At 52.4% G+C, this 22,810-nt stretch overlaps 1 protein-coding gene across 1 annotated transcript in view; it reads left to right on the top strand.

Annotated features, from left to right (window-relative positions):
* AKNA (AT-hook transcription factor) overlaps positions 1-21,422 on the top strand; it is a 52,557-nt gene extending 31,135 nt beyond the window's left edge. Inside the window, exons 9-22 of the mRNA XM_032797746.2 lie at positions 648-864; positions 1,342-1,496; positions 2,356-2,529; positions 4,922-5,198; positions 5,817-5,923; positions 6,416-6,666; positions 7,779-7,929; positions 14,338-14,508; positions 15,342-15,454; positions 16,132-16,242; positions 16,498-16,590; positions 17,882-18,007; positions 18,618-18,792; positions 20,114-21,422. Coding sequence (XP_032653637.1) covers positions 648-864; positions 1,342-1,496; positions 2,356-2,529; positions 4,922-5,198; positions 5,817-5,923; positions 6,416-6,666; positions 7,779-7,929; positions 14,338-14,508; positions 15,342-15,454; positions 16,132-16,242; positions 16,498-16,590; positions 17,882-18,007; positions 18,618-18,792; positions 20,114-20,405 — 2,413 coding nt within the window. The 3' untranslated portion in view covers positions 20,406-21,422. The remainder of the gene's footprint in view (positions 1-647; positions 865-1,341; positions 1,497-2,355; positions 2,530-4,921; positions 5,199-5,816; positions 5,924-6,415; positions 6,667-7,778; positions 7,930-14,337; positions 14,509-15,341; positions 15,455-16,131; positions 16,243-16,497; positions 16,591-17,881; positions 18,008-18,617; positions 18,793-20,113) is intronic.
* The last annotated feature ends 1,388 nt before the right edge of the window (positions 21,423-22,810 follow it).

Below are 22,810 nucleotides of genomic sequence, written 5' to 3'. Positions count from 1 at the left end.
ACCTGGAGCCGCATGTGTACCCTGCGTGGCAGATGAGCTCTAAGAGCTGGTGGGAGTGGACCAGATCTGATCTCAGCCACAACAGTGTAAATCCTGGGTAACCCCACCCACACCAGTGAAGTTAGTCCTGACTTTCACTGATATGGACGATAACAGCACCTGCAGGTATATTAGATAGGGTGAAAACATGGAAGAGGGAGAAGCCAGCCTAAGGCTGAAGCACCTGCTGTTGGCCACTGTTCGTGCCCTTTGGTCTGGCCATTTCCCTGCTTCTGGTTTACCTGGTTCAGAACCTGGCCCAGAGCATTCTAGTGTGGGGCAGTTATGATGTTTTATTTCTATTGCCAGTGCCCCATCTCAGAGCAGAAGCCCAGTGTGCTAGGCGCTGTACATGCACCCACAGACAGTCCCTGCCATGAACTTGCAATCCAAACAGGTAGGCCAAACAAAGGAAGGATTGTTATCAGATGGGGATGGGGCCAAGCAGCCTGTAGCAAAGCAGAGACCTGAACTCAGAGCGCCTGGGTCCTATGCCGGTGCCTTATCCGCTGGGCCATCCATCCTTTCTAAGCTGTGGGCTGTTTCTTTCCACCTGGATGTGGTTTTGAAGGACCTCACCCCTCTGCTGCTGGCATGGTGTGTTTCAGAGTGGTGGAAGGGGAGATTTTCCGCCTGGGAATGCGCTTAGAGGAGCTGAAGGATGGGATTGACCGAGCACTGCAGATCCTGATCTTTCCGAGGAGTTGCTCTGAGCCAGCCTTGCCTCCCAGCTGTTTGCCGACCCTGGTCTCAGAGCCGCCACTCTCTTCCCCAAGGCCATCAGTTCAAGCCCCGATCCCGGCCCTTCGCACTCCCTACCCTGAGGTAAATGCTGCGCTGCTCTTGGTTTCTGTGGCCTGAGGTTTACCAGGCAAGGACACTACTGAAAACTATACTGGAAGTGCTTTCAAATGATCCTCCTACAGAGAGATCCTGGGACTGGAGTAGCGAGGATGCCCTACCCGCAGCCACTGCTGCTGCCTAGTTCCCTCAGTGACTCCTATGGGGTCAGGCCAGAACTGGAGTAGCAGTGAGCTCTCCTCATCCCCACACGTAGCCTGAGCTCTCACTTGCTTCCCTGCAGTGTCTCTTGCTGGAAGAGGCTGGAGCTGGCGTAGTGCTGAGTTGCCCCGACATGGTGTAGAAGCCCTGGCTTCTTTCAAGATTCTTTTCATTTGTGGCTTGAACTAGAAAATTGCTGAGGTCTTTTGCAGCCAGCATATGGTACCATTCCCTGCACCACCCCCTGCTGGCAGAGGTGTTCTGGTTTGGAGGCTGACCTTACCCCTTTCTGCCCCCTAGGCCCCTGTTCCAAAACATGCCCGCGCCCAAATGCAAGTGGACGCAGAGGTGAGTTCTGCGAGTGGCGAGACGGAGAAGGAGAGAGAAGAGCTTCCCGAGCCCCTTCGGCACAAGCAGCTTCAAGTGGAGAAGGACTTTGATAACCTGCTGGACCAGTAAGTGTTGCCCCTGCTAACCCAGCCAGACACTTGCATGCTGACGTGTTGAAATGGACATGCACACTCCATGTTATGTTCTCACAGCCAACACTCGTGCAACACAAGTGGTCGGCGTGCAGTGATCATGCAGTTCAGCAATTTTGTTCCCGAGGGGGATGTGTTTTGACTTCAGGCATATCAGTTTTTTGCCGGTGTCAGCTCTCTGAGGCATTCACACAAAGGGGCCTGCAGGTCAGGGGCTCTGAATACACATCATAGATCTCTGCATTGAGAATAGCTTCCCTGCCCACCCCGGCAGGAAAGGTGCATTTTGCCTCATCACTGTGTTCGTAACTGGGAAGGGGAAACTGATATCGTTCAGGCCGAGAGTTCAAGCATAGACTTCTCATGGCACAAAGGGCAATTGGTTCCCATCTCTGGAGGCCTATGTCCAACCCGGCCATCGACACACATGTCATGAGTTTAGCAGCTTCAATATTGTCCCCTGGAAAAACCAGCACATGATACTAACCCGGCAGGAGCAACCACATCTGCATTGCTAAAATCATTAGCGCCTCTGCCAGGTTGGATTGAGGTGCTTTGCAGAGCAGTGAAGGAGGAGCTTTTGCCCGTACTAGCCCTTGCTCTGACGGAGCTGCCACAGCCTTGTTTGCTTACGCACCCGGCTTCTAATCTGTCCTGCAAAACTGGCTGCTGCCAGTCAATCCAGATCAAATGGGAGCTGGCGCATCATCCTAAGGTGCAGAGTGCCCCTGGTGTTTGAACTGGGTCTGGGTGCTGGAACAAGGTACTGCTGCCACTAGGAAGGGGGCCTCTGGCTGGATGGAGAGACACTCAATTTCTTTCATACCACCAGCTACAATAGCTTCAAGTCCTTGCCTGAATCTCTGAGCATGGAACAGCTGGCCCTGGAAGAGAACAACTCCCCACGGGAAGTGGATGGCCCTGCTGCAGAGGATGCTGGGACGGCTGAGAGCCCTCACGGGATGCTGTCATTAAAGGAAGAGAGGACCCATGTGACCGCTCAGCTGTAAGTAATTCAGGAGCATAAAATACATGCCCTGTGAATATCCTGCACTAATTGGGGGGAGATGGGAAGTGGCAAGATACTAGTTTAAAGGGACAGCGCCAACTGACTGTAAGCCCAAAATTTAGGTTCTGTTAGAAGGGAGGGAAAATCGTTACAAAGATCTTTTGTTGTTTAAAAAGTAAATGTCTATTAAAAATGGTTGTATTTTCATTTCTTTGTTTAAATGCCCTGTCGTTTGGAAACCCAAAGGCTAAAGTGCAGAGCTTTGTTTCTGCTAAACTGATCAGCTGTGAAATAGTTCATATTACTGGTGTTTGCCTTGCCATTGTTAGGGTTCAGAGGTAACACACAGGGGAATGGGGTAGTTCATGGCTGTCCGGGACTGTTGTTTCTCAGGAAGGCTGCGCAGCATTACATTACGTTTGAAAAGTTTTCTTTGCAGCCATGATGGCGAGACAGGTCCAGATTTTCAGAGATGGCCACTGATTCTGTGTGTCTCAGTTATCTAGGGCCCTGTGTAGGACTGGCACCTATAATTCCTTGTCACTTCATCTAGTGCTTCTCCTGAGATCTCTGAAAATCAGCCCTTTGTTGTTGTTGTTCCTCAGTATTTCATGGGGAGATAGATTTATTTTAAACAAATAGCCTTCACAACATGCAAGATCTTTAAGCATAAAAAGAGAAAAAGTAATGTCAAAAATTTATCCCCATGAATCATCCATCCTACAAACTGACTCTACAGGTTTGGAGAGTCAGGAGTTTTCTTAAACCCTCTGCAAAATGCTTGCATTTTAGGCGCTCATATGGACTTGCTTGCTGATTGTATTGTAGCTCACAATCTTAATTGCCTGTGGATGCTCTCAAGTTCGGCTCCCAAAATCAATGGCCACTTTTGGAAATTTTTCACCTTCATTTTTTCTTTAATGAAGTCGTCAATGTTGCAGAAACTGACGGTAGCAGCAGAGCAGTATTAGGATGGTGTATTGGCCAGTTTGGACTCAATCTAATCCCTGCTACTTGCTGTTCTGCTGTGTTACATTTACCAGGGTATTTTGTCTATGTGTCTGGGGGTGACCTAAATAAGAACTGAGTCCCACTTCCGCTTTACCCGGATAAAATGTAATAGACCAGGTGCACAAAGGCGCCTTCTTTCTCTGTCACTCCAAGTCACAAGCAGAACAAAGGAGCCTTCAGCTATTTCTTATCCCACTTTGGAGGGCAAGCTGGCTGTGGAAGCGAAGAGGATTCTGTCCCCCAGGGTTAAGCCCATTGCAGAGTAAATATTGAGGAGAAGGAGGGCAAGGCCAAGAGGAGGAAGAAATGGGGGTGGAAAGAGGGGAAGAAAACTGAGCATGCAAACTTGAACACATTCAGCTGACTAGGAGAGAACAAAAAACTGAGGCTCTGGCTGTTTACTTGTATCATGTCTGTAAGGCACTCAGAGACCACAGTAAAAGCCCAGACTGTGCCAGGAGCTGTACACATGTAAAGGAAGATGCCGTTCTTACCCTGAATAAACTCACAAGCTAAGGTATAAATCCACCCATCTGGTTGCTAACTCCTCGCATTGTTGCAATACACACGTGTAGGCCCTGGGGCCTGTGATTTACGGTGCTTTTCCTCACCGGGTCCAGACTCTCAGCAGAGTGCTGCGTAGAGCTGGTCAGAGAGGTTCCTAGGAAACACCTTTTTGTCTGACTTCTCTGGTTCCTGGAAATCAAAATGTTTTGCAGAGACGGTTGCGATGCCAACAAAGTTCCAACAGCCCAGTCTGTCGAGAGCTGTGTGTGTGTGTGTGTGTGTGTCCACCCAGCTCCTCAGCAACCTGCCTGCCTGGCCCCTAGGGGCTTCCAAGTCTCTGGGGCAGCCCTCCAGCCAGATCACCCTGGAATCGGGGCTCTCAGGAACAGCCCACAGGAGTAGTGCCCAGGGGCCTGGTCTCCTATCCGTTTGTGGAGCACTCTGATTTTCATTTCAATTCAGAACTGACCCAGATTTCGACTCTGGAAATCCTCTGGGAACTGGACAGCCCTTTCTCCACCCAGCTTTCGTGATGCAAAAGTAGACACCTGGGCGTGGAAGTAGACACCTGACTAGCTGGGCACCTGGTGGACCTGACTCTGCTCCCAACTATGTTGACAGCAACAATGAGGGCATTGCCACTGGTTCCAGTGGGAGCAGGTGCAGGCAAATTGTGCCTTGTAGGTTCACTGCTCCCCGAAAGCTCCCTGAGCCGCTACTGGCAGGAACAATGGGATGGTGGGCGGCTGTGCACCTTGACCTGGTGGTGCTGCAGGGACTGGGAGACCAGATGGCAGCAGAGCTATGACAAGGGGGCACTGCCCCGTCTTGGTGGAGGGTTCTGACTGGTGTTGCTTTCTCACTCCAATAGGCAGCCCCCGGAGAGGAGGTCGCACGCCCTGCAGCCAAGGGAACGCCGTCAGCTGGTCAGGAAGAGCAATCGCTTGTCCTCTGTCCAGGGCGAGGAGTCCCTCCCTCGGAATATGGCTATTAAAGCCAGTTCCCAGGATGCAATCCCCAAGCCATCCTTCGGGGGGCAGCAGGAGACACTATCCCGCCAGAGCAGCATGGCCAGCAGGGTGGGCAGCGCCATTTCTGAGCACCTTCCACAGAAGCCTTTCCGTCAGGCAAAATCCTTACGGTCCGAGGTAAGCGCCCAGGACGGTGAAATGGAGGGCAGGGCTCTCACCTACTCGGGGTCACTAAATTTGGGACACAGATCCAGAAGCTATTTCTGAAAATAAGACTCTATATATACAGAAATTGCCTTCTCAGCTGCTGAAATGCAGCCATCTCTGGTGTGTGGTCCACTGCAGCTGTGTGACAGAACACTGGAACACCACCCAGCAGGTTCTTAGAAAGGAAGGGAAGGATCATTTCCATGTTTAAAGCTGCAGGAGAGTTTGCCAGGGCAGAATGCAATTCTCCAACATGGAATATGGCCTGTTGCCTCTGGAGGTAACACCCTGATTCCTGCAGAATGGACCATGGGGTTTAGTTTAATGACCGTGTGCTTCAGAACTTCAGTCTCCTTTCTCCCATAAAAGACAATGGCTCCAGCAATGTATCACCCACTAACACCATGCTGAGGCATTTGTTCGGTGCTGATTACGAGGGAGGAACACCACTTACTGATTGATCAGCACCATCCACCAATATGCTTGTACTTGGTGGTCTCCCCTCCAGCTACAGACCAGCTCTGCCTGGTTACATGGACAGCATCCCTTGTGTTGATCTGAACTGGATCAAGTTTCCCTTTGTTGCAGGATCAACGCATCCTGTCTCCAGAGACGGACAGCGGGTTTGTGGGGTCAGAGGCCAGCAGGGTGTCCCCGCTGACACGCACCCCGGAGCATCGTCCCTCTCACACTGCGTATGGACCTTTGTCTCTCTCCTCCCCACTCCAGCTCCTATGACCTGCCCTCATCCCCTCTCCTGCCCTGGGGGGCTGATAACAAGGGTCCAGGGCTGAAGGAATGTGTGATGTGATGGGGAGGAGGCTAAGTGTATGGGGCCCATTGGGGGTTGGTGATTGGTGAATGGAGGTGAGAGAAGAGGGGAGGGACTAGAGCAGATGATCAGACTGGGAGAGAGGAGCATGAGGAAGTGGCGTGAGCAGTGAATTGGGGACGAGGGTGAATGGGGCGAGGGGGTCTGGAGCACATGGAATGGCAAAGGGGGTGAGTAGTGAACAGGGGAGGGTAGTTACAGAAGGCGTGGGCTGAGCAGCGGCTGGGACAGGGGTGCCAGGAAAGACTTCTGAAGGAAGAGACCAGAGGAAAGCAGCCAGCTGACTGAAGCACAGTAGCAGCCGGGTTGGTGATAGACTCCCTCAGTGAGGCCTGTGTGTTTGCCTTGTTCCCAGGACCCCCGGCATGCTGGGAAGATCTGGCCCCGCATCCAGCCCTGCTGCCCTTCGCACTTCCCTGCGGAAAGAGGCAGCCCCCCTGCCATCGGAAAAGGAACTGCTGGGCACGTACACCTCCGCCAGCCAGGCGCCCCCCAGAGGAAGTTCCTGGAGACACAGACTGCCCCGGGGCAGCCCCTCCCAAACCAGCTCCCCTCCCCAGTGGACAAACAGCATCACCAGTGAGGTGGGACCAGACACAGACATCAGTGAGTAGAAAGTGCCCATCACCTGGGTGTCTGGGCACCTCCAGCATGAGACACACATTGTTTCCTGTAGGGGGCAGAGTTCTCCTCCCATCTTCCTACAGTGAGAGGAGCTGCTGCTGATACAAACAAAAAATATCATTTTTTTTAGAGTATTTTCCATTTTTTTTCCCCTACCTTTCTCGTGATTTTCAAAAATTATTTTTAGTTTAAAAAACCGTGTTTTGAAAACCAAAATTTGGGGGGATTTGTGTTTCAACAGAAAACTGGGAAAACATGGCCCAAAATGAAACTCTTCCACCCAAATTTTCATTTTTGATCTAAAAGATTTGGACCAGTGCTAGTCATTCCCGTCAAAAGGGGATGGTGGGGCTCACACAGCCAGGGAGAGAGGCATAAGAAAAGCCCACAGAGACTATCCAGTTCTGCATCGCTTGGGGGAGCTGTATTGGTCCCCCAAATTAAGGCTGTACCAGCCAGTGACCTTTCCTCACCCTCAATTCCCATCACCCAGAGGTCTCTCTCCCCCTCATACCCACAGCCTTTGGACATAGGTTCTGTGGTTTGGCTTGAAGTTTGCTCACAGGCAGACTAGATTTCAGGGCTCTCAGAATCATAAATCCTCCCTTTGGTTTATGGCCTGAGACAAATCCAGCCTGTGGCCCCGTTTTCCTCAGGCGCGTGGTTCGGAGGGAATCCAGTAATGTACCGGGGAGCCTCCATCACCCAGTCAGTTGACTCACTCAGTCCTATTCCTTTGACGGTGGGTGGCTCTGGAGACTGGGCATGGGAAATGAGCCTTTCACTTCCTGAGTGCTGGTTCAAATGCCACTCAAACTGGTAGTGACTAACCTGGCTATTCGGTGCCCTGGGCGGAATGAGTTTGGGAAAGTCTCAGTCCAGTGAGCAAGGGTCCACAGCATATTTGTTGGCAGAGAGGTCAAGGACTGATTGGACCATGGAGACTGAATCTTCTCCCACCAGAGCCACCTTAGCAGGGAGGGAAGCTGTCTGGGGTCAGACCTGAAAATGGCCCCAGGTGGCCAGTGAAATAAACTGAGGCACCAAAGGTCTCAGCCATTTTAACGTCTGGCCCTGTCTCCTTATGTCCCCAGCTCACACGGACTCTGAGGCAGAGCAGCACAGCAGGGCCGGCGCTTCTGGTCACCGTCCCAGCAAAACTAGATGCCCACCCAGCTCCACCACCACATCGCTTTCCCCAGGCCGGGCTCACCACGGCCTCCTGGGCTCCCGCATGGAACGAGAGTGAGTGTGAACTCGGCTCGGGGACAAGGCTGTGTCAGCAACAGCAGCTGCTTTCCCTGGCCCTTTGGGGCACCAGCATCTGCTGCTGGGGTGAGACCAACAGCACATTTGGCAGCGGATGAATCTTTACAGCATTTCTCCATCGTCGTGACCAGCCTTCTCGGTGGCAGCTCCATCTCTGAGCCGGGCTGCTGCCGTGCAGTCCGAGGCTGTAAGAGCCCTGAATCGATCTCCCAATGGAAGAGGTGACACTAAGTCACACCCTGGGCTCTCTGTCAGTGGTGTCAACGCTGGGCCATTCCCGACTGCAGTCCCTGGAGCTGTCCTCTTGGGAAATATCGAGTAATGCTCTCAAGTTGCAGTGGGGGAGGTTTAGGTTGGATATTAGGAAAAACTTTTTCACTCAGAGAGTGGTGAAGCACTGGAATGGGTTACCTAGGGAGGTAGTGGAATCTCCTTCCTTAGAGGTTTTTAGGGTCAGGCTTGACAAAGCTCTGGCTGGGATGATTTAGTTGGGAATTGGTCCTGCTTTGAGCAGGGGGTTGGACTAGATACCTCCTGAGGTCCCTTCCAGTCCTGATATTCTATGATTCTATGATTCTGTGAAAGGGCTTTGTATCCAGCACGGTCATTAGATTTCTCTGGGGCCTCTTTATCTCCCAGTGAGCCAAGCAGCCCCTGAGCATAGGAGGTGGGGGCTTGTTTATCTGCTTTCTCTGAGCAGGGGAGGTCTGGGAGGGTGGGGTGTTCTGCCCGTTGTGTGGCCTCTGCTTGCATAATGTCAGCAAACATTTCTGAGAGCGTTGCTAGGATGCTGCCTCTCTCCGACACACAAGTGTGGCAGGGGTGGGGCCGGGAGGAAACGGCACTGGTTTCTGTGCCTGGAGTACTAGGGACGTTTTTAAAGCCCCTGGGGAGATACAAGCACTCCGTGTCTTAAAGTGCCCACCCCAGGCGAGATCCTTATCTCCAGTCTCCACCCTGCTCTAGGACTGGTTTATACTGGGCTGATGGAATGGTTCCAGCGCATGCTGCTTTAGAAAGGCCTCTCACTTGTTTCTTTGGGCTCAGATGTGTTCAGAGGGACCAGGCCTTGGGACGGGCAGGCTGGGAACCTCGGTACAATAGATCTCTCCCATGGGAGTGAATCCAGAGGCAGCTCCTCTTCCCTCGTGGAGATGAGAGATCTCAAAGCCACAGGAGGCCACCTCAGCAGTACTGGGGTGTCGCTGGAGCCGGCTAGCCAGAGGGAGGAAGCGGAGAAATACTCGATATGACGGCGCCAATCCTGGCCTTCTCCACCATGTGCGTATCGCTCCGATTTGTGTGGCCTCAGCGTGCCGGCTCCATCCTGTACGCAGGCCGCGCCCTGGGTCAAGGCAGAGACCATCCAACTCATTTCACCATGACCACAGCGAGGCCAGGTCTGAGCCTTATTCTAGCAGGTGGATGCTAGCTCCTCGGTCAAAGGTTTTGCAAGTGTCTTAACTGGGACTGGGAAGCAGAGTGGGGCCAGATCGGATCCTGCTGGGCAAACCAGGGACAAAGTGGTCTTTGGAGGCAGCTCTTCTAGGATTGAGTAACCAGGGGGAGCGGTCCTTGGCTATACAGCACAGTCAGGGCAACCTCTATGGTCGCTGCTCTGGGGATAGGCTGTAGCAAGAGCGGATTGATGGGACAGGGTCGGGAGTTGCTATCCCCCTCGCTAGCCGAGTGGTTGGGTGGAGCTGCGAGCTGTCCTCCTGTAGCATCTGCCAGCTGGACTGGAAGCTTTTAGTTCAATGCAGGTGCCTCCGGTAGCTAGGGGGATAGAGCCAGGAGAACTGGCCTCTCGGGGCAAACTGTGATCTGGTTCGCCTCTCTGTCCCTCTGCTCACTGCCTGGCTGCTTCATTTCTGCTTGGCAGGTAAAGTGTTAACGCTCGTGTCACTCACGAGAGGAGGGAGGGGAATGACAGAGTAAGAAACCTGCCCCCTTTGCTCTGTCTGGTTAGACCCTGATTGGAGCCAAGCCTTTACCCAGCTTGGGGCGAGAATCCCCTGGGGGAGTCTGAGGTTTCCAGAACCTTGCAATTTCAGTGGGGTTGGCAAACCTAGTGTGAATTCCCAAATCTTTCTCCTTGTTGTTTTAATTTGACGTGGCTGGATTCTCAGCTGGCGTAAATCAGCATCGTCCTATTGACTGCAGTGAGGTGACACCGGTTTACACTGGCTATGGATCTGGACCCTGGTGTTTATTTCCCTGAGGGTGATTATGGGTTTGCCTAGCTAAGGGGCAGCAGCTTGTGCTGTGTATTATGGATAACAGGGCCACCCCCGAAAGCTGAGCTGACATAAGTAGGTGTCCTGCGTCCTGTAATGAAGTGGACAGTGTGTGTCTGCGCCCCATTGCCTCCTACTTGGTGGAGTCAGCGCTGCTCGGGTTTGTCTCAGATCCCATCGTGCTGATGGAGATTCTCCTTCAGCTCAGCTGGCAGGGCCATGTGCTTTTTGGAGCAGGGAGATCCGAGTCCTTCCCCCGCTGTCGCCATGAAGATCTGAGAGACGTTGTGATGTGCAGCTTAGTGACACCTGAGAAAGGCCTAAAGTGGCCACGGATTTCAATGAACCTTGAACCCAAGATTATGAGTAGGCTGGAATTGACCAGTCAAATTTGCGTCACCTTAGTCTGGGTAACTTCTTTGGTATTTCTAGCCCACTCCCTGCTATGCTGTATGGGGCTCAAATAGGAAGGAGAAAGCGTTGATCTCGCTGTGTCTCCTGCAGCTCTCTGGTGAGAGAGCCAGTTCCCAGGAGATTTCGTACCTGCCTTTGCAGAACCCAGAGGACCGGTTCATTTGGAGAAGGCTCCGTGCTTCCAGAGTGTATCCAGCCTGAACCTCCATGTAATTTGAGGTTCTCCTGTCACCGCTCACAGGTCACGTTCCACTGTGGAACCTTCAGGCCAAGATTGTCAAAAGAGACTAGTGATCTGAGTGCCCGGCCTGAATTGCACTGGTCGAGTGTGGAGCATTGTCTGAAAACAAGACCCCTGTAGGGCATCTCAGGAAAGACTAGGTGATGCAGTTCCTTAAGGAGAAGGGCACTTTCTAGTTCCTAGGATGGGCACTCTGAAAAGGGAGGGGTTAACCCTTTGGTGACCTGAAAAGAAAGCCACACGCTTCCCCTAAGCATACATTTGCCAGGCAGTCTGGAAAATGCCACCACAGTGAGTATTAATGCAGGCATATTTTCCCCCCAGCTGTTATGGTAGCCAGCAGAGTAACATGGCAGTTTAAACTTTCCTTCTGCAGCTGCCTGTCTTGTGCATTTAGTCAGAGGGGCCGAGATAGGATGTATAGACAAAAATATCAAAGTTCCCAGCAAGCACTGGAGCAGCACTGACTCAGCTCGAGTCCAGAGAATCTGGTCGGGCACTGTGATCCCTAACTGCTTGAGATCTTTGCAGCCGTTCAGAAAAGCTCCATGTGTAAAGCCCATCTTTCCGCTCCTTCCCATTCTCCCCCATGGTCCTCTTGAAAGTAATACAGACCCTGCTCCTCTCCCTTTCTCCTGCTCTGCTTTCCATTATTTCCCAAGGCTGGGGAACAGCCCTGGAGAGGGAAGCCCCCTCTCTAGCCGCACAGCTGATTCTGCTTGGGCAGCAGTGCAGACTTCCCCCACCCTCTCCTCCCAGCATGCCTCAATCGTCCATTCCCCACTCCAAAGGACAAACCCTGGGGAGAAGGGGGGCTCGTGGAGGGCAACAATTCGGCCTTGGCAACGGTCAGGGTTTGCACGTTTGTTTTTTTTTCCCCAGTGGAATGAACCCGAAACCTCGCTAACATTTTTGTGAAAACAGATTTGTGTCCAAGTTCCTGGTTTGGGATTGAAACCTGAGCTCTGGGCTGGAATGATGCGGGGCAGGGTGTGTCAAGGCAGGGAAAGGGGGGTTGGTAGCCTGGTGACTAGGGCGCAGTCCCTGCTCTGGCTGATTCAAAGTAGAGTTTTTCGTCCAAGATCATCCTGGATTTCCTACCTCCCAAGCCAGTGCCCTAACCACCGAGCCACCAAGTGCCCTCTCCCCGCCCCATCACACACCCTCTAAAAGCTCAGATTTCAATCCAAAAACAGGCACCGAAACCCACTATCGGAGTGTGGCACATGAGAGAGTCAGAGACGGCCCTGGGTGCTTTGGTGGAAGCTGTTTTCAGTCCTCCCCCACTCAAAAGGCCTAAGCTAAACAACTGAAAAAAAAACCCCAGGGATCTGGTGTCCCTGAACATTGACACTCAGAGCAGCTACCCCGGTCACCCACCTCTAAGGCCACCCCTGGAAAGAGTCCACCTCTCTCGTTTCCTGACAGAAACATCGTCATAACCGATCCGTTGCCACAAAACATTTCGGCTTCGATGAAGCAGCACATTTTAGCAAAATGTCCTTACATCAAAAATGTCCTGCCCATCTCCAGTGCTCATTCTTCATGGGTGTTCGCCCTCTCCTGCTGACGGGGGTCAGTGTGAGATGGATGCTGCTTCCCCAAGAGCTGGCCCAAGGCCCACCACATCCTTTTCCTGACCATTCGCGGTCATTGCAGCTTCCACGGGGCCTAATTGCCAGTGGCAATTGAGCTCCCAGAGCTCCAATTGACTTCAGCTGGGGTTATGGGTACTTAGCACTTCTGAACAATTAGGCCCCATGGCTCTTTCCACAGGAGGAGGCGCGTTAACCCATCTCCTGGCTCATTTCCATAGGAGCCAGGTACTTTCTGCTTCCATAAATTCCCCCATGGTCTCAGTTGAATACAAGAGTCTTCTTCATGTCTTGTCCTGCACCAGGGATGGCTGCATGTCAGTGACTCCCGCTGTGAAATGTCTTGGGAGCCTCTGAAGTGGAAGACGGGGCTCATTTGGATTGGGCCACCACGCTGGGTCACGTAGTGACAGTGCAGCTGTGGCAGTTAGCTTGCCCTGTAGTCAGACAGCAGAAGCCTCTGAAGGAAGACAACTTGGGTGCGGCCGCTGCCGCTGTTGGTGCATCCTGAAAGTACCTTCTAGGGTACGTCTGATGCCGATGAAGTCTCACGTCGATGTCAACATATGAGGATTCAGCTAACACTAAAGGTGACTACGGATACACGAGGTCAGACCAATGCGAGAACCACAACACAGTTACATGTAGGACAGGCAAGATTGTCCATGACCATTGCAGGCTGCATCTTGCAACAAAACAGTTAACAGTGACAGGACAAATCTGCTGCCACCTTGCTCTGCTGTGGGCTGTTGCTTTCCAATGGCTGGGGTCAACCTAACAGACTTCCGAGTTTGACTTCAGTGTGTCTTTATATCGTTTGTACTGGTCACCAGGAGAACAGTGCTTTGCTTTAGCTGGCTATAAAATCCGGCCTTGGGTAAGCATCGTAAGCATGACTGCCCGATAGCTATTTAGCTTGGTGCTTCCCTTGACAGCCCTATCGTTCCAGAGGCGGCGTGACGGCATTCCCAATGCAGAGCTGGCATGGGCTGTGCAATGGGGAATCCCATCCTCAATTATGGCATTCTGTGACAGCGTGCTCCTTAGGTAGCAAAACCTCTCCACAGACCTGAGAAGAGCATGGCTGATCTCCATGGCTCCAACGTGCACGTCCCCTGGCATAGGCAGGTCCAGCGCTTCAGATCGGAGTTGCGTTGCTGAATCCAGCTGCGCTGTGATTAGATTCTAGTGGGAAACGTGTGCGCAGTTCCTGTCGCTCTCTCATCCACGCAAGCCATGCGTGTACTGGGGCAGAATTGTAACAAGGAGAGCGACACACATGTTTAAGTTCAGAGTTCCATCTCCTAGCAAATGCTGTTGACCCCTCATGGCTTCTCCACCTTTCCAGAGTTCCTTTGCAAGGGCAATCCCGTGCCCCTATAGGCTGTAACTGCCTGCCGGCTTATTTGATTGTGGCCTGCATTTGCCATGTCCAGTATCGTCTTCGGCACCTGTGGCATTTTACAGGGGCACCAGCTAGCTTGGTTGCCAATAGCTGTGAAGCCGTGTCAGCTGCTTGAGTATTTACCCCAGGTCCTGGGTGGGTGGGGCTAGTCCATGCTGCCACTGCTTTGCTGCTATCGTTACCCAAGCTAGCTTGGATCTAGATTAAAGCTAGCTCCGGTGTGTCTATACGCACTGCAGTCACACCTCTTGGTAGACATGCCTATAGACGTAGTTACTTTTAACGCTCAAGTCTCCAGGGGGATGAGCAATGGTGTCCCTTCTGCAAGGGTCTGAGGATGTCTGGTGTCAGACAGTCGGGAGGAGCGGAGATGGGACTGGCCGTGTGATTTCAGACAGGCAGAAAGAATGGAGTGTTCCCCATTTTCCTTCTGGATCGGACATTTTTCTTGTAACTGGCACTTATTATCCTTTATTCCCCTTCCCATCCCAGCCAGGCTATCCAGGCTCTGCAGGACGAGGTCTCGCGGCTTCAGCAGCGGCTGGAGGAAAGTTTGCACCAATCCCACAGCTACCCAGAGGGAAAGTCATCCCCACGCACTGCTAGGAGCAGGAGGCAGCCTGTGGGGAATGGCCCCTCAGTCCGGAACTCAGCCCCCTTTGGGTAGGTGCCAGTGTGCAGCACAACGTGGCCTTGTTGCCTACTGTGCCTTTCCTGCAAACTCTGCCAGCGGGAGTTCAGTGACACAGGCTGGCCGACAGCCGCCTCCTTCTCCGGTTCTCTCTGGTGCCCAGGGAGATTTCTACCCCCCTGTGGAACTGCCCTGTTTTCTGCTGAGCCTTGCAAAGGTTACAGGGAGCCGGTAGCAGCTGAGTGAGGAGAAGGCTCTTGCTCCAGCAGTGGTGAGGGAGTGTGATAGGTTGGAGAGGAAGTAGTGCCAGGCAGGTGGAAGTGGGCAGTAGGGAATGCCAAGGGTGAGACAGCACAGGGGGGTCCCAGCCTCGGCTGGCGCTTTTAGGGACACAGGTGTTGTATAGCTCCTGTGGGAGTTAGGTTAGTGTAGTGCTGACAGAATCGGGCCCTTTATTGCATGGTGAAGGGCCAGTAGCTCTGGTGGGGGCCAGGTGGGGGGTGGGTTTTTTTCCCATGCAGCTTTCTGGGAGACTGACAAGCTTCCCCTGAATCCTAGGCATGGGCCAGGCTCACTTCACCCATGTGCAGAGCCACACGGACAGCCAGGGCCGCAGAGGGTGGCAGATGATTGCATTAGCACCCTGAATCCTTCCAGCAGTCCTGCCAGTCTCCTCACAGTCCCCATCTGCAGGCTGCTAAGCACGTGGCAGCTCGTCCCCTCCATGCTTCAAAGCAGAGGTGGTGACTGTCACTCGGTGCTAGCACTGCCCCCCCAGTGCCAGGTGGAGGGGTTGGTTGAAACCCCCTGCACCCAGACCCGGGGTGCTGAGCCCTCGACTTCACTGTGTCTGTCCCTTTCCCAGCGAATCCGCAGAGAGGAGCCCAGGCGAGTTCGGGGAGCCGGCTCCAGTGATCAATCCAGCGAGGCGGGTGAGGTCGGCATCGCTCCCTCGGGATGGGCCTGAACGAGACCTAAGTAAGTAGAACCATTGGAACCTACCCCTTCTGGGATTAACCCAATCCAGGAACAATTGCTCAGGGGCAGCAGACTGCAGAGGCAGCAGGATCTGCTTTTCCTTCTACTCTTCTTTGAATTCCCCCTCCTAAAAGGGTTTTTCAGGCGCCCTTCCTATACATGCAGGAGGTGAGAACGGGCACTCTGTGGTGCACACATGTGAGCACTGATACCAGCACCCTGGGAACGTTCGTGACAGGCAGGCTCATGCCCAGATCCAGCCCTCCTGACCTTTCGTAAAGCTGGCGTCTGGACCTGGAGCCAAACCCCCCAGCTTGTGCCCAGCTCTCCACGGTCATTACCCTAGGTCCTGTGGTGTTCCATTCACACGAGGGCTGGTGGTTGCTACAAGCGCAACTGTGGTTATGTGACCCGCCTGCGACTCTCTCCTCTGACCTAGTCATGACAACACACACTGGAGTCGGGTTCGCACCACTGCACCACACCTCCCCCACCCCCTATTAGCTCTTGTACCAGTGCGTGCTGGGAGAGTCAGCTGTCCCATGGTGCCTAGAGAACAGGCGCACAGAGCAGCACCCCCAGCACGCAGGCAATGCACTCGCTGGTTAGAAACTCACTAGCGAGGTGTCTAGCAGACGTGACTGACAGTCTAATCGAGTGTTCTCGGTGTTCTGCAGCTTCGGAGTTGGACTGCCCCCCACCACGGGCTCGGGATGGGAAGCCCAGGACAAGCTTCTCCTCCAGGCAGAGCCCTCCGAGGACGCTGACATTCAAGGGCCATTACACAGGTGGGTGAGCGCAAACCAGGCCCTGCTCTGCCTTGTTGCCACCTCTCTTGTAACACCATGGGCCACCCTGTGTTCTTAAACTGGATCTCTGCTCTCTGCCCCATGCACACGCTGACTTGATGTTATGCTTACCAGGCAGGAGAGATCTTCCTCTCCCAGCCATGTGAGCGCCACAGCTCAGTCCCCCTCTCTCCCTCTTCCCAGCTGGGTGCCCTCTGTGAAGGGTGCTGAGCCAGCCCTTGTTGCATTTTGCAGGGACGCGCTACCACTTATCGGCCCCTGTGTCCCCAGAACGGAGGGAAGACACAGGCCCCACTTCCTGCCTCCATTGCCAAAGGACACAAGCTGGTAAATATCCCATCTGCTCATCTTGGGCCAGACCCCAAGGAATCACACCTCTCAGCGCTTTGCTTAGTATTTACAACCTGTAAAATAACAAGCTTTTGCACTTCATTAGCGTCTGCTCCCTGAGATTTCTGAGGGCTTTGCAAATACCCGCTAATGGAACCATTAGTTACTCAAGGCCTGAACCAATGAAATAACGAAGCCTCATACCACCCTGATGAGAGGGATGTAGAGATCATGCCCCACTGACATGCAGATGTGTTTTGGGTGGAATGTGCTCTGAGCGTGGTGAGAGGGTCTCAGAGCCAACCTCAGGGTGCAGGGACCTTGTTCTTATTGGAAAAGGTAGGAGCCGGCTCCCTCTGCTGATTGTGCAGAAGCAGGATTGGCCAGTAGCCACTCTGAGATTTGCAGATATTGGGTTAGGCACAGGCACAGGCACTCCTGAGGTTGTATCCCTACCACAGGAGAGCAGGCTAGTACAGATCAAAGCATGTGGCGTCCTACACTGCTGGACTGTTAACTCAGCCCAGTTGCACGTATGTCACTTGCTCTCTCCTTTGTTACATGTGACCCTGTGGATGTTGTTCATTATTATTGAAGCACTCCACATAATCAACGGGATGGGTGACATTGCCAAGATTAGGGTTACCAGACAGCAACTGTGAAAAAACGGGACAGGGGGTGGGGGATAGTAGGCGCCTATATAAGAAAAAGCCCCCAAAAATGGGACTGTGCCTTTAAAAACGGGACATCTGGTCACCCCAGCCAAGATGAAGCTGTCAGATCAGCCATAAACCTGGGATTTTTCAGGTCTTTGTTGCAATGGTGTAGTTTTCCCATTGTGATAAAGCCAGTTGTTATCATTCACAAGCTCTGTTATAACCTGCTTTGTTCGTCTTGTTTCCCAATGCTAGCAACAGACAAAGAAAATGACCAGCTTTCCGGACTAGCAGCCACCTGTATTGAACCATTTAACTTGGCTAAAGATTAACTTGCATTTAGCACCCAGCATTTTGAGTACATTGCATGCAAGTTGTGATTTGTCTGAATTTTTGCACATCCGAGGCTGTTTCCCTGCAGCTGCTGAGGGTGCAGTCCCGTCGCTGGTAGGAACCCACTGCTGAGCTAAAGGTGTACAATTCTATGTGCATGTTGTGACCCAGCATTCTTTGCAATCAACTTTTTTTTTTACTTTCTGCAGATTGCCTTAATCCAAACAGCCTGAAACCTCCCATGTACTTCTACTGGAGTTAGTTACTTTACTCACTGTTTTGTCCTCTGTGTTTTTTAGGCAGTGCATCCGCAGGGGACACCGTGAGACCCACTCAGCATAGCACTCCAAGGAAGACGCACTGTCCAATCTGCAACGGGACCAGGAGCACCCCTCTTTCTAAAACCAGGGACAAAGCAGCACAGGGTGGGTGACCAGTTTGTTCTGTTTGAATGTTTCTGTTTTGTGAAGAGCTGCTCTGCCTGAGGAATGACCCTGGTGAATGGTTCCCATCTAGCAGAGGGACTTATTGGCCAAGGCCACACTGAAGCTGAATTCAAAACTCTGCCGTTCCAAAAAGGAGTGTCTGCAGAGGATAGCAGTAGAGAAGCTCCCAGCCACACTAGTTCCAGCTTCAGCCAGCAGCAGTTGTTATAGGTAATGGAATTGGAGTGCTGGCCATCTCTCACGGCTGCTACAGTCCCAGCCGTGGCTGGGAGGGAATGCAGTGCTGTCTGGGAGAACTCAGAGGCGTCCCCATAAGGGCTGGAGCACTGACAGTGGAGGACCTGAACTTGCTGCAGTTGCAGGTCCCAGGGCAGGGTTTTCCAGCACAGCAGCTTGCAGGTGTGATTCATCCCAGGGAGTTATTCCAGTAGATTGAGGGGTGCATCCCCTGCCTTCTCTTTGTCCTCAGGCCAGACTCACTCCTGGAGTCAGTGGCGTAGTACCAGGGATGGAAGTGGCCTTGTGGGTTTCCTGCCCATTCATGCCGAATACCATGGTGTCTCTTACTGTGTGTCATTCTTCTCCACAGCAACAGGCCGCCACACAGAGAGCGCCTCATCTCAAGGCCCTGGCCTCAGTCACAAGACCGAGAAGCCGCAGCAGCAGCAGCAGCCTGGCCTCTGGTACCTGGCGGTCCCACCGCCAGGCACAGCTATCAACTACATCCCAACAGTGCCCGTAGTGCCTTACTCGCCCTCTGTACTGTAAGAGCAGCCCATGCCTCGTTGAGTGGGGTTACTGTGGGGAGGGATGTTGAGAGTTTCCTTCTGGGATTGTGGGAGGCAGCCTAGGATCTCTAGGGCCCAAGCAGAGGCTTTGGAGGGGAAAGATGGTCCAGTGGTTAGGGCACTAAGTTGAGACTTGGGAGAATGGTTTTGGTTCCATGCTCTTCCACAGATAGCCTGCGTGACCTTGGTCAGATCACCTAGGCCCCAGTTTTTAAAGCCATTTAGGTATTGCTCCACTCAGCGTTGCCAAGCCTAAGTGATTTAGGCACTGCACTTTAAGGAAGATGTGGACAAACTGGAGAGAGAACAGAAATGATGGGTTTGGAAAACCTGACCTCTGAGGAAAGGTTACAAAACGGGGCACGTTTAGTCTAGAGAAGAGAAGATTGAGGCAGGCAGCAGCGGCTCCAGGCACCAGCACTCTAAGCACGTGCCTGGGGCAGCAAGCCGTGGGGGGCACCTTGCCGGTCCCTGTGAGGGCGGCAGTCAGGCTGCCTTAGATGACATTCCTGGTTGAGGTCTGCCGATCCCGCGGATTTGGCGGCAATTCGGTGGCAGGTACGCCAAAGCCGTGAAACCAGCGGACCTCCCGCAGGCGCGCCGCCGAATCCGCGGGACCGGGGACCTCCCGCAGGCGCGCCGCTGAAGGCCGCCTGACTGTTGTGCTTGGGGCGGCAGAAAAGCTGCAGCTGCCCCTGGAGGGGCATAAAGGTTCCAATATGGAAAAAGTTGTTATAAAGATGGCAGTGATCAATTGTTCTCCAGGTTCACTGAGGGTAGGACAATAAGTAATCAACTTAGTTCCCAGCATGGAAGGTTCAGGTTAGATATTAGGCAAAACTTCCTAACTCTGAGGCCTGGTCTGTACTGGGGGGGGTCGATCTAAGACGCAACTTCAGCTACGAGAATAGCGTAGCTGAAGTCGACATGTCTTAGATCGAATTAGAATCACTTACTTCGCGTCCTCGTGGCGAGGGTTCGACAGTCGGCGCTCCTCCATCGACTTTGCTTCCACCTCTCGCCGAGCTGGAGTTCAGCAGGCGACGGGAGAGCGCTCCGGGATCAATTTATCACGTCTACACTACACGCGATAAATCAATCCCCGACAGATGGCTCTCTATCCGCCGATCCTGCGGGTAGTGTAGACATATCCTGAGGGTAGTTCAGCTCTGGAACAGGTTATGGAATCCCCAGCATTTGGAGAACAGGTTGGACAAACGCCTGTCAGGGATGATCTAGGTTTTGCTTGTTCTCCCTCAGCGCACTGTATTTAGCCTTTGTTATTGTTTTTTTCCAGCTACTGTTCTCCACCAGCACCTACCTCAGTCCCTGGCCCAGCTGGCCTGCCTGTCCATTACTCCAGCCTGTACAGAGTGGCAGAGCTGAAGCCCAGAGCCGCCCAGCAGCAAGCTCATGGTCGCCACCACTCCCTGATGCTTGACTTCGACGACCTGGAGGACCTCAACTGGTCCCTGAGCCGGGCCGTGGAAGCCACCAAGAGCATGAAGCTCACCACCAAGCAAATGAACAGGTCGCTGACCTCTGAACTGAACAAGGCCAGGCGCCTGAGAGGATCCTGCCTCTTCTGACAGAACCTGGGGGCGGCTTCCTCCGGGGCCTGGCGGGGACAGTTTGAGCCGGCAGGCTGAGCTTCTCTAAACATCTGGAGATAAGCCCCCAACAAACATCTGGGGAACTGATTTGCCAAAGAATGACTAGACTGTCCCTCAGCTTGCCATGGGGCTGCAGAGCTGTCCTCCGGCTCCTGAGGAGCCTGTGACATACTGGAGTCTCCACATGGGATCCATGTTGGAAGCTAAGCCTGCACAGTCTCTCCACCCTTCTCCAGAGCCCGCTCAGCCCTCATGTTACAGTTGCCTTAAGCCTCAAGCCTCTCTGCTCAGCAGGACCAGAGCTTCATTTGCACTGGGGATCTCACCTGCCCCTCTCCACTTGGCCAGTAGCTTTCGGTGGTTGTTGGTTTTCTTGAAGGATCGAATTTGAAGATGAAGGAAGACAGTGAAAACCTCAGGACATGTGACTAGGCAGAGAGCTGCCCCGGCCTCCCAGGGGCCTGAGACCCGCACTTTAGAATCCCCGCCGGCCTCGTCCCTAGAGAGCACTCTACTTTTAAGTAATGTTTTAACTCCCCTTCCCCTTCTCCCCATTGGCCAGCTTGGAGATGGACCCCAGCCAATGGCTTACCATCGCACTGTGAGTTCCCTCCCCTAGCCCTTGCAGAAATTCCCACTAGGGCCTTACTCCACCTTGCGTTGCTAAATCAATCCATTTTCACGTGGCTCTGTCCCAGGACACCCCGTCATAGGGCTGCTGTGGCACCGCCCAGCTGGGACAAGCTCTGTTTACAAGCCGAGTCTTTTCTAGCATCACTCTTATTTTGTGTAGGACCTATCAGAATAAGAGTGGAGCTCCCTTAGCAGCAAAGGTGCTTGTGATGGACGGGATACAGATCTCTGTAAGTCTATGTTCATCGCAAAGGAGGAGGATCAGGTGTTTATCTGGAATTTTATTGTTGTTCTGGCTGTTGTTGCTGGTGTTTTGTTGGCATTGGAGCTGACAGGAGAATCGGAAGGGGTTTGCTTCCGCTCTCTTCTTTCTCTTTCTCTTTCTCTATCATCTCTCCTCGTCCCTCCCTGTCTGCCATTTCTGGCTTTGCTGAGGGCGGGGCAGAGGAAGCACAAACAGTCAGTTTCATTTTCTGTTTCTAAGGCCTGATCCTGAGAGGCATCGAGCACTCTTGCTTCTCCTTGAATTTGAGAGAAGTCACAGGAGCTCAGCATCTCTTGAAGGTCAGCCGCGCAGTTAGGTCCCCGCACTGATTCTCCCGGGCTAGCCCAGTGCTGCTGGTCTGGGAGCTGGCCATTGCTGCGTTAGTTTTTGTTTTAACCTTGTTTTCATTGGCACTTATTTTGAACTCTCACAACCATTTCTATGGAGATAAAGACCCGAACCTGCAACCAGATCCACTGGGGTGCAGCCCCCTTCCCCTACCCCTGCTTAACCAGAGCTGGTAGAAAAGTATGTAAGTGCGTGTCACGCAAGTGTTCATGTTCTCTACATTTTTTAGTGAATAATGTCAACCTTTTCTCACTTTTCACTGGAAAAAATCTACAGCCGGAAATATTTCAATTTTTGGTTCTTCCCCCTTTCTTTCTCCTTCTTTCTGTGTTGCCACTGAAGAAGCAGAGGAGGAAGGCAAAAAGAAAGCAAGCGCTAGAGGGATCAATAATTGAAAAATTTTAAACAAAAAAAAAATCTTGTTCAAAAGTTGGAAAATTACAACAACCACACATCTTCAGAAATGGTCACTTTCTGGGGGCGGGGGGGTGATTTTTTCATTGGAATAAAGATTCGAATGGAAAAATTTCAGCCACTCTATTGACATCAGTAAGGTTTTTCCATGGGTGTAGGAGTCTGTCTTTCTGTCCATCTATCTGTCCATCCATTCCCATAATAACCATCTCTCTATCTATCTCTAGCTATCTATCGTCTGATTTCAGGATTGCCATCTAGGTTTGTAAATCCCCTCTTTAAAAAAAAAAAAAAAAAGTTTGAGCCAAAATTGGACACTGTCCCTTTAAACCTCAGATCTTTCTGCCAACTTAGATTTAGGGTTTGGCTCATATCAAGCTGTTTGATCCCTTTGAAGAAGCGCCTGTTGCATGTTGATATTTTTAATGGAACATTTCTCATTGTGGTAGCTGGCAAGTGGCTAAATCACTCTCTCTTCAGGTTTTGGTTCTGTATGCGTCTGTGTCTGTGTGTGTGCATATATATATTATTTTTTCAATATAATCCTTAGGGCATTTCACTTTTTACGTGTAATTTATTGTTTTTTAAAAACTGTTCCCACTGTGTGTGTGCTTTGCAATCTGCGAGAGGTGGGGAGCAAATTCCTCTCCAGCCTGTAATGGTCCTTGTCTGTGCAAATGCTGCATATGCACTGGGGCTGGGTCAGAGGGTCACCCAACCA

This window comes from Chelonoidis abingdonii, chromosome 24 (genome assembly GCF_003597395.2).
Source record: "Chelonoidis abingdonii isolate Lonesome George chromosome 24, CheloAbing_2.0, whole genome shotgun sequence".
Lineage (NCBI taxonomy): Eukaryota > Metazoa > Chordata > Testudines > Testudinidae > Chelonoidis > Chelonoidis abingdonii.
The sequence above is the reverse complement of the archived record's forward strand: the minus strand, read 5'-3'. Positions and strand labels throughout refer to the sequence as shown.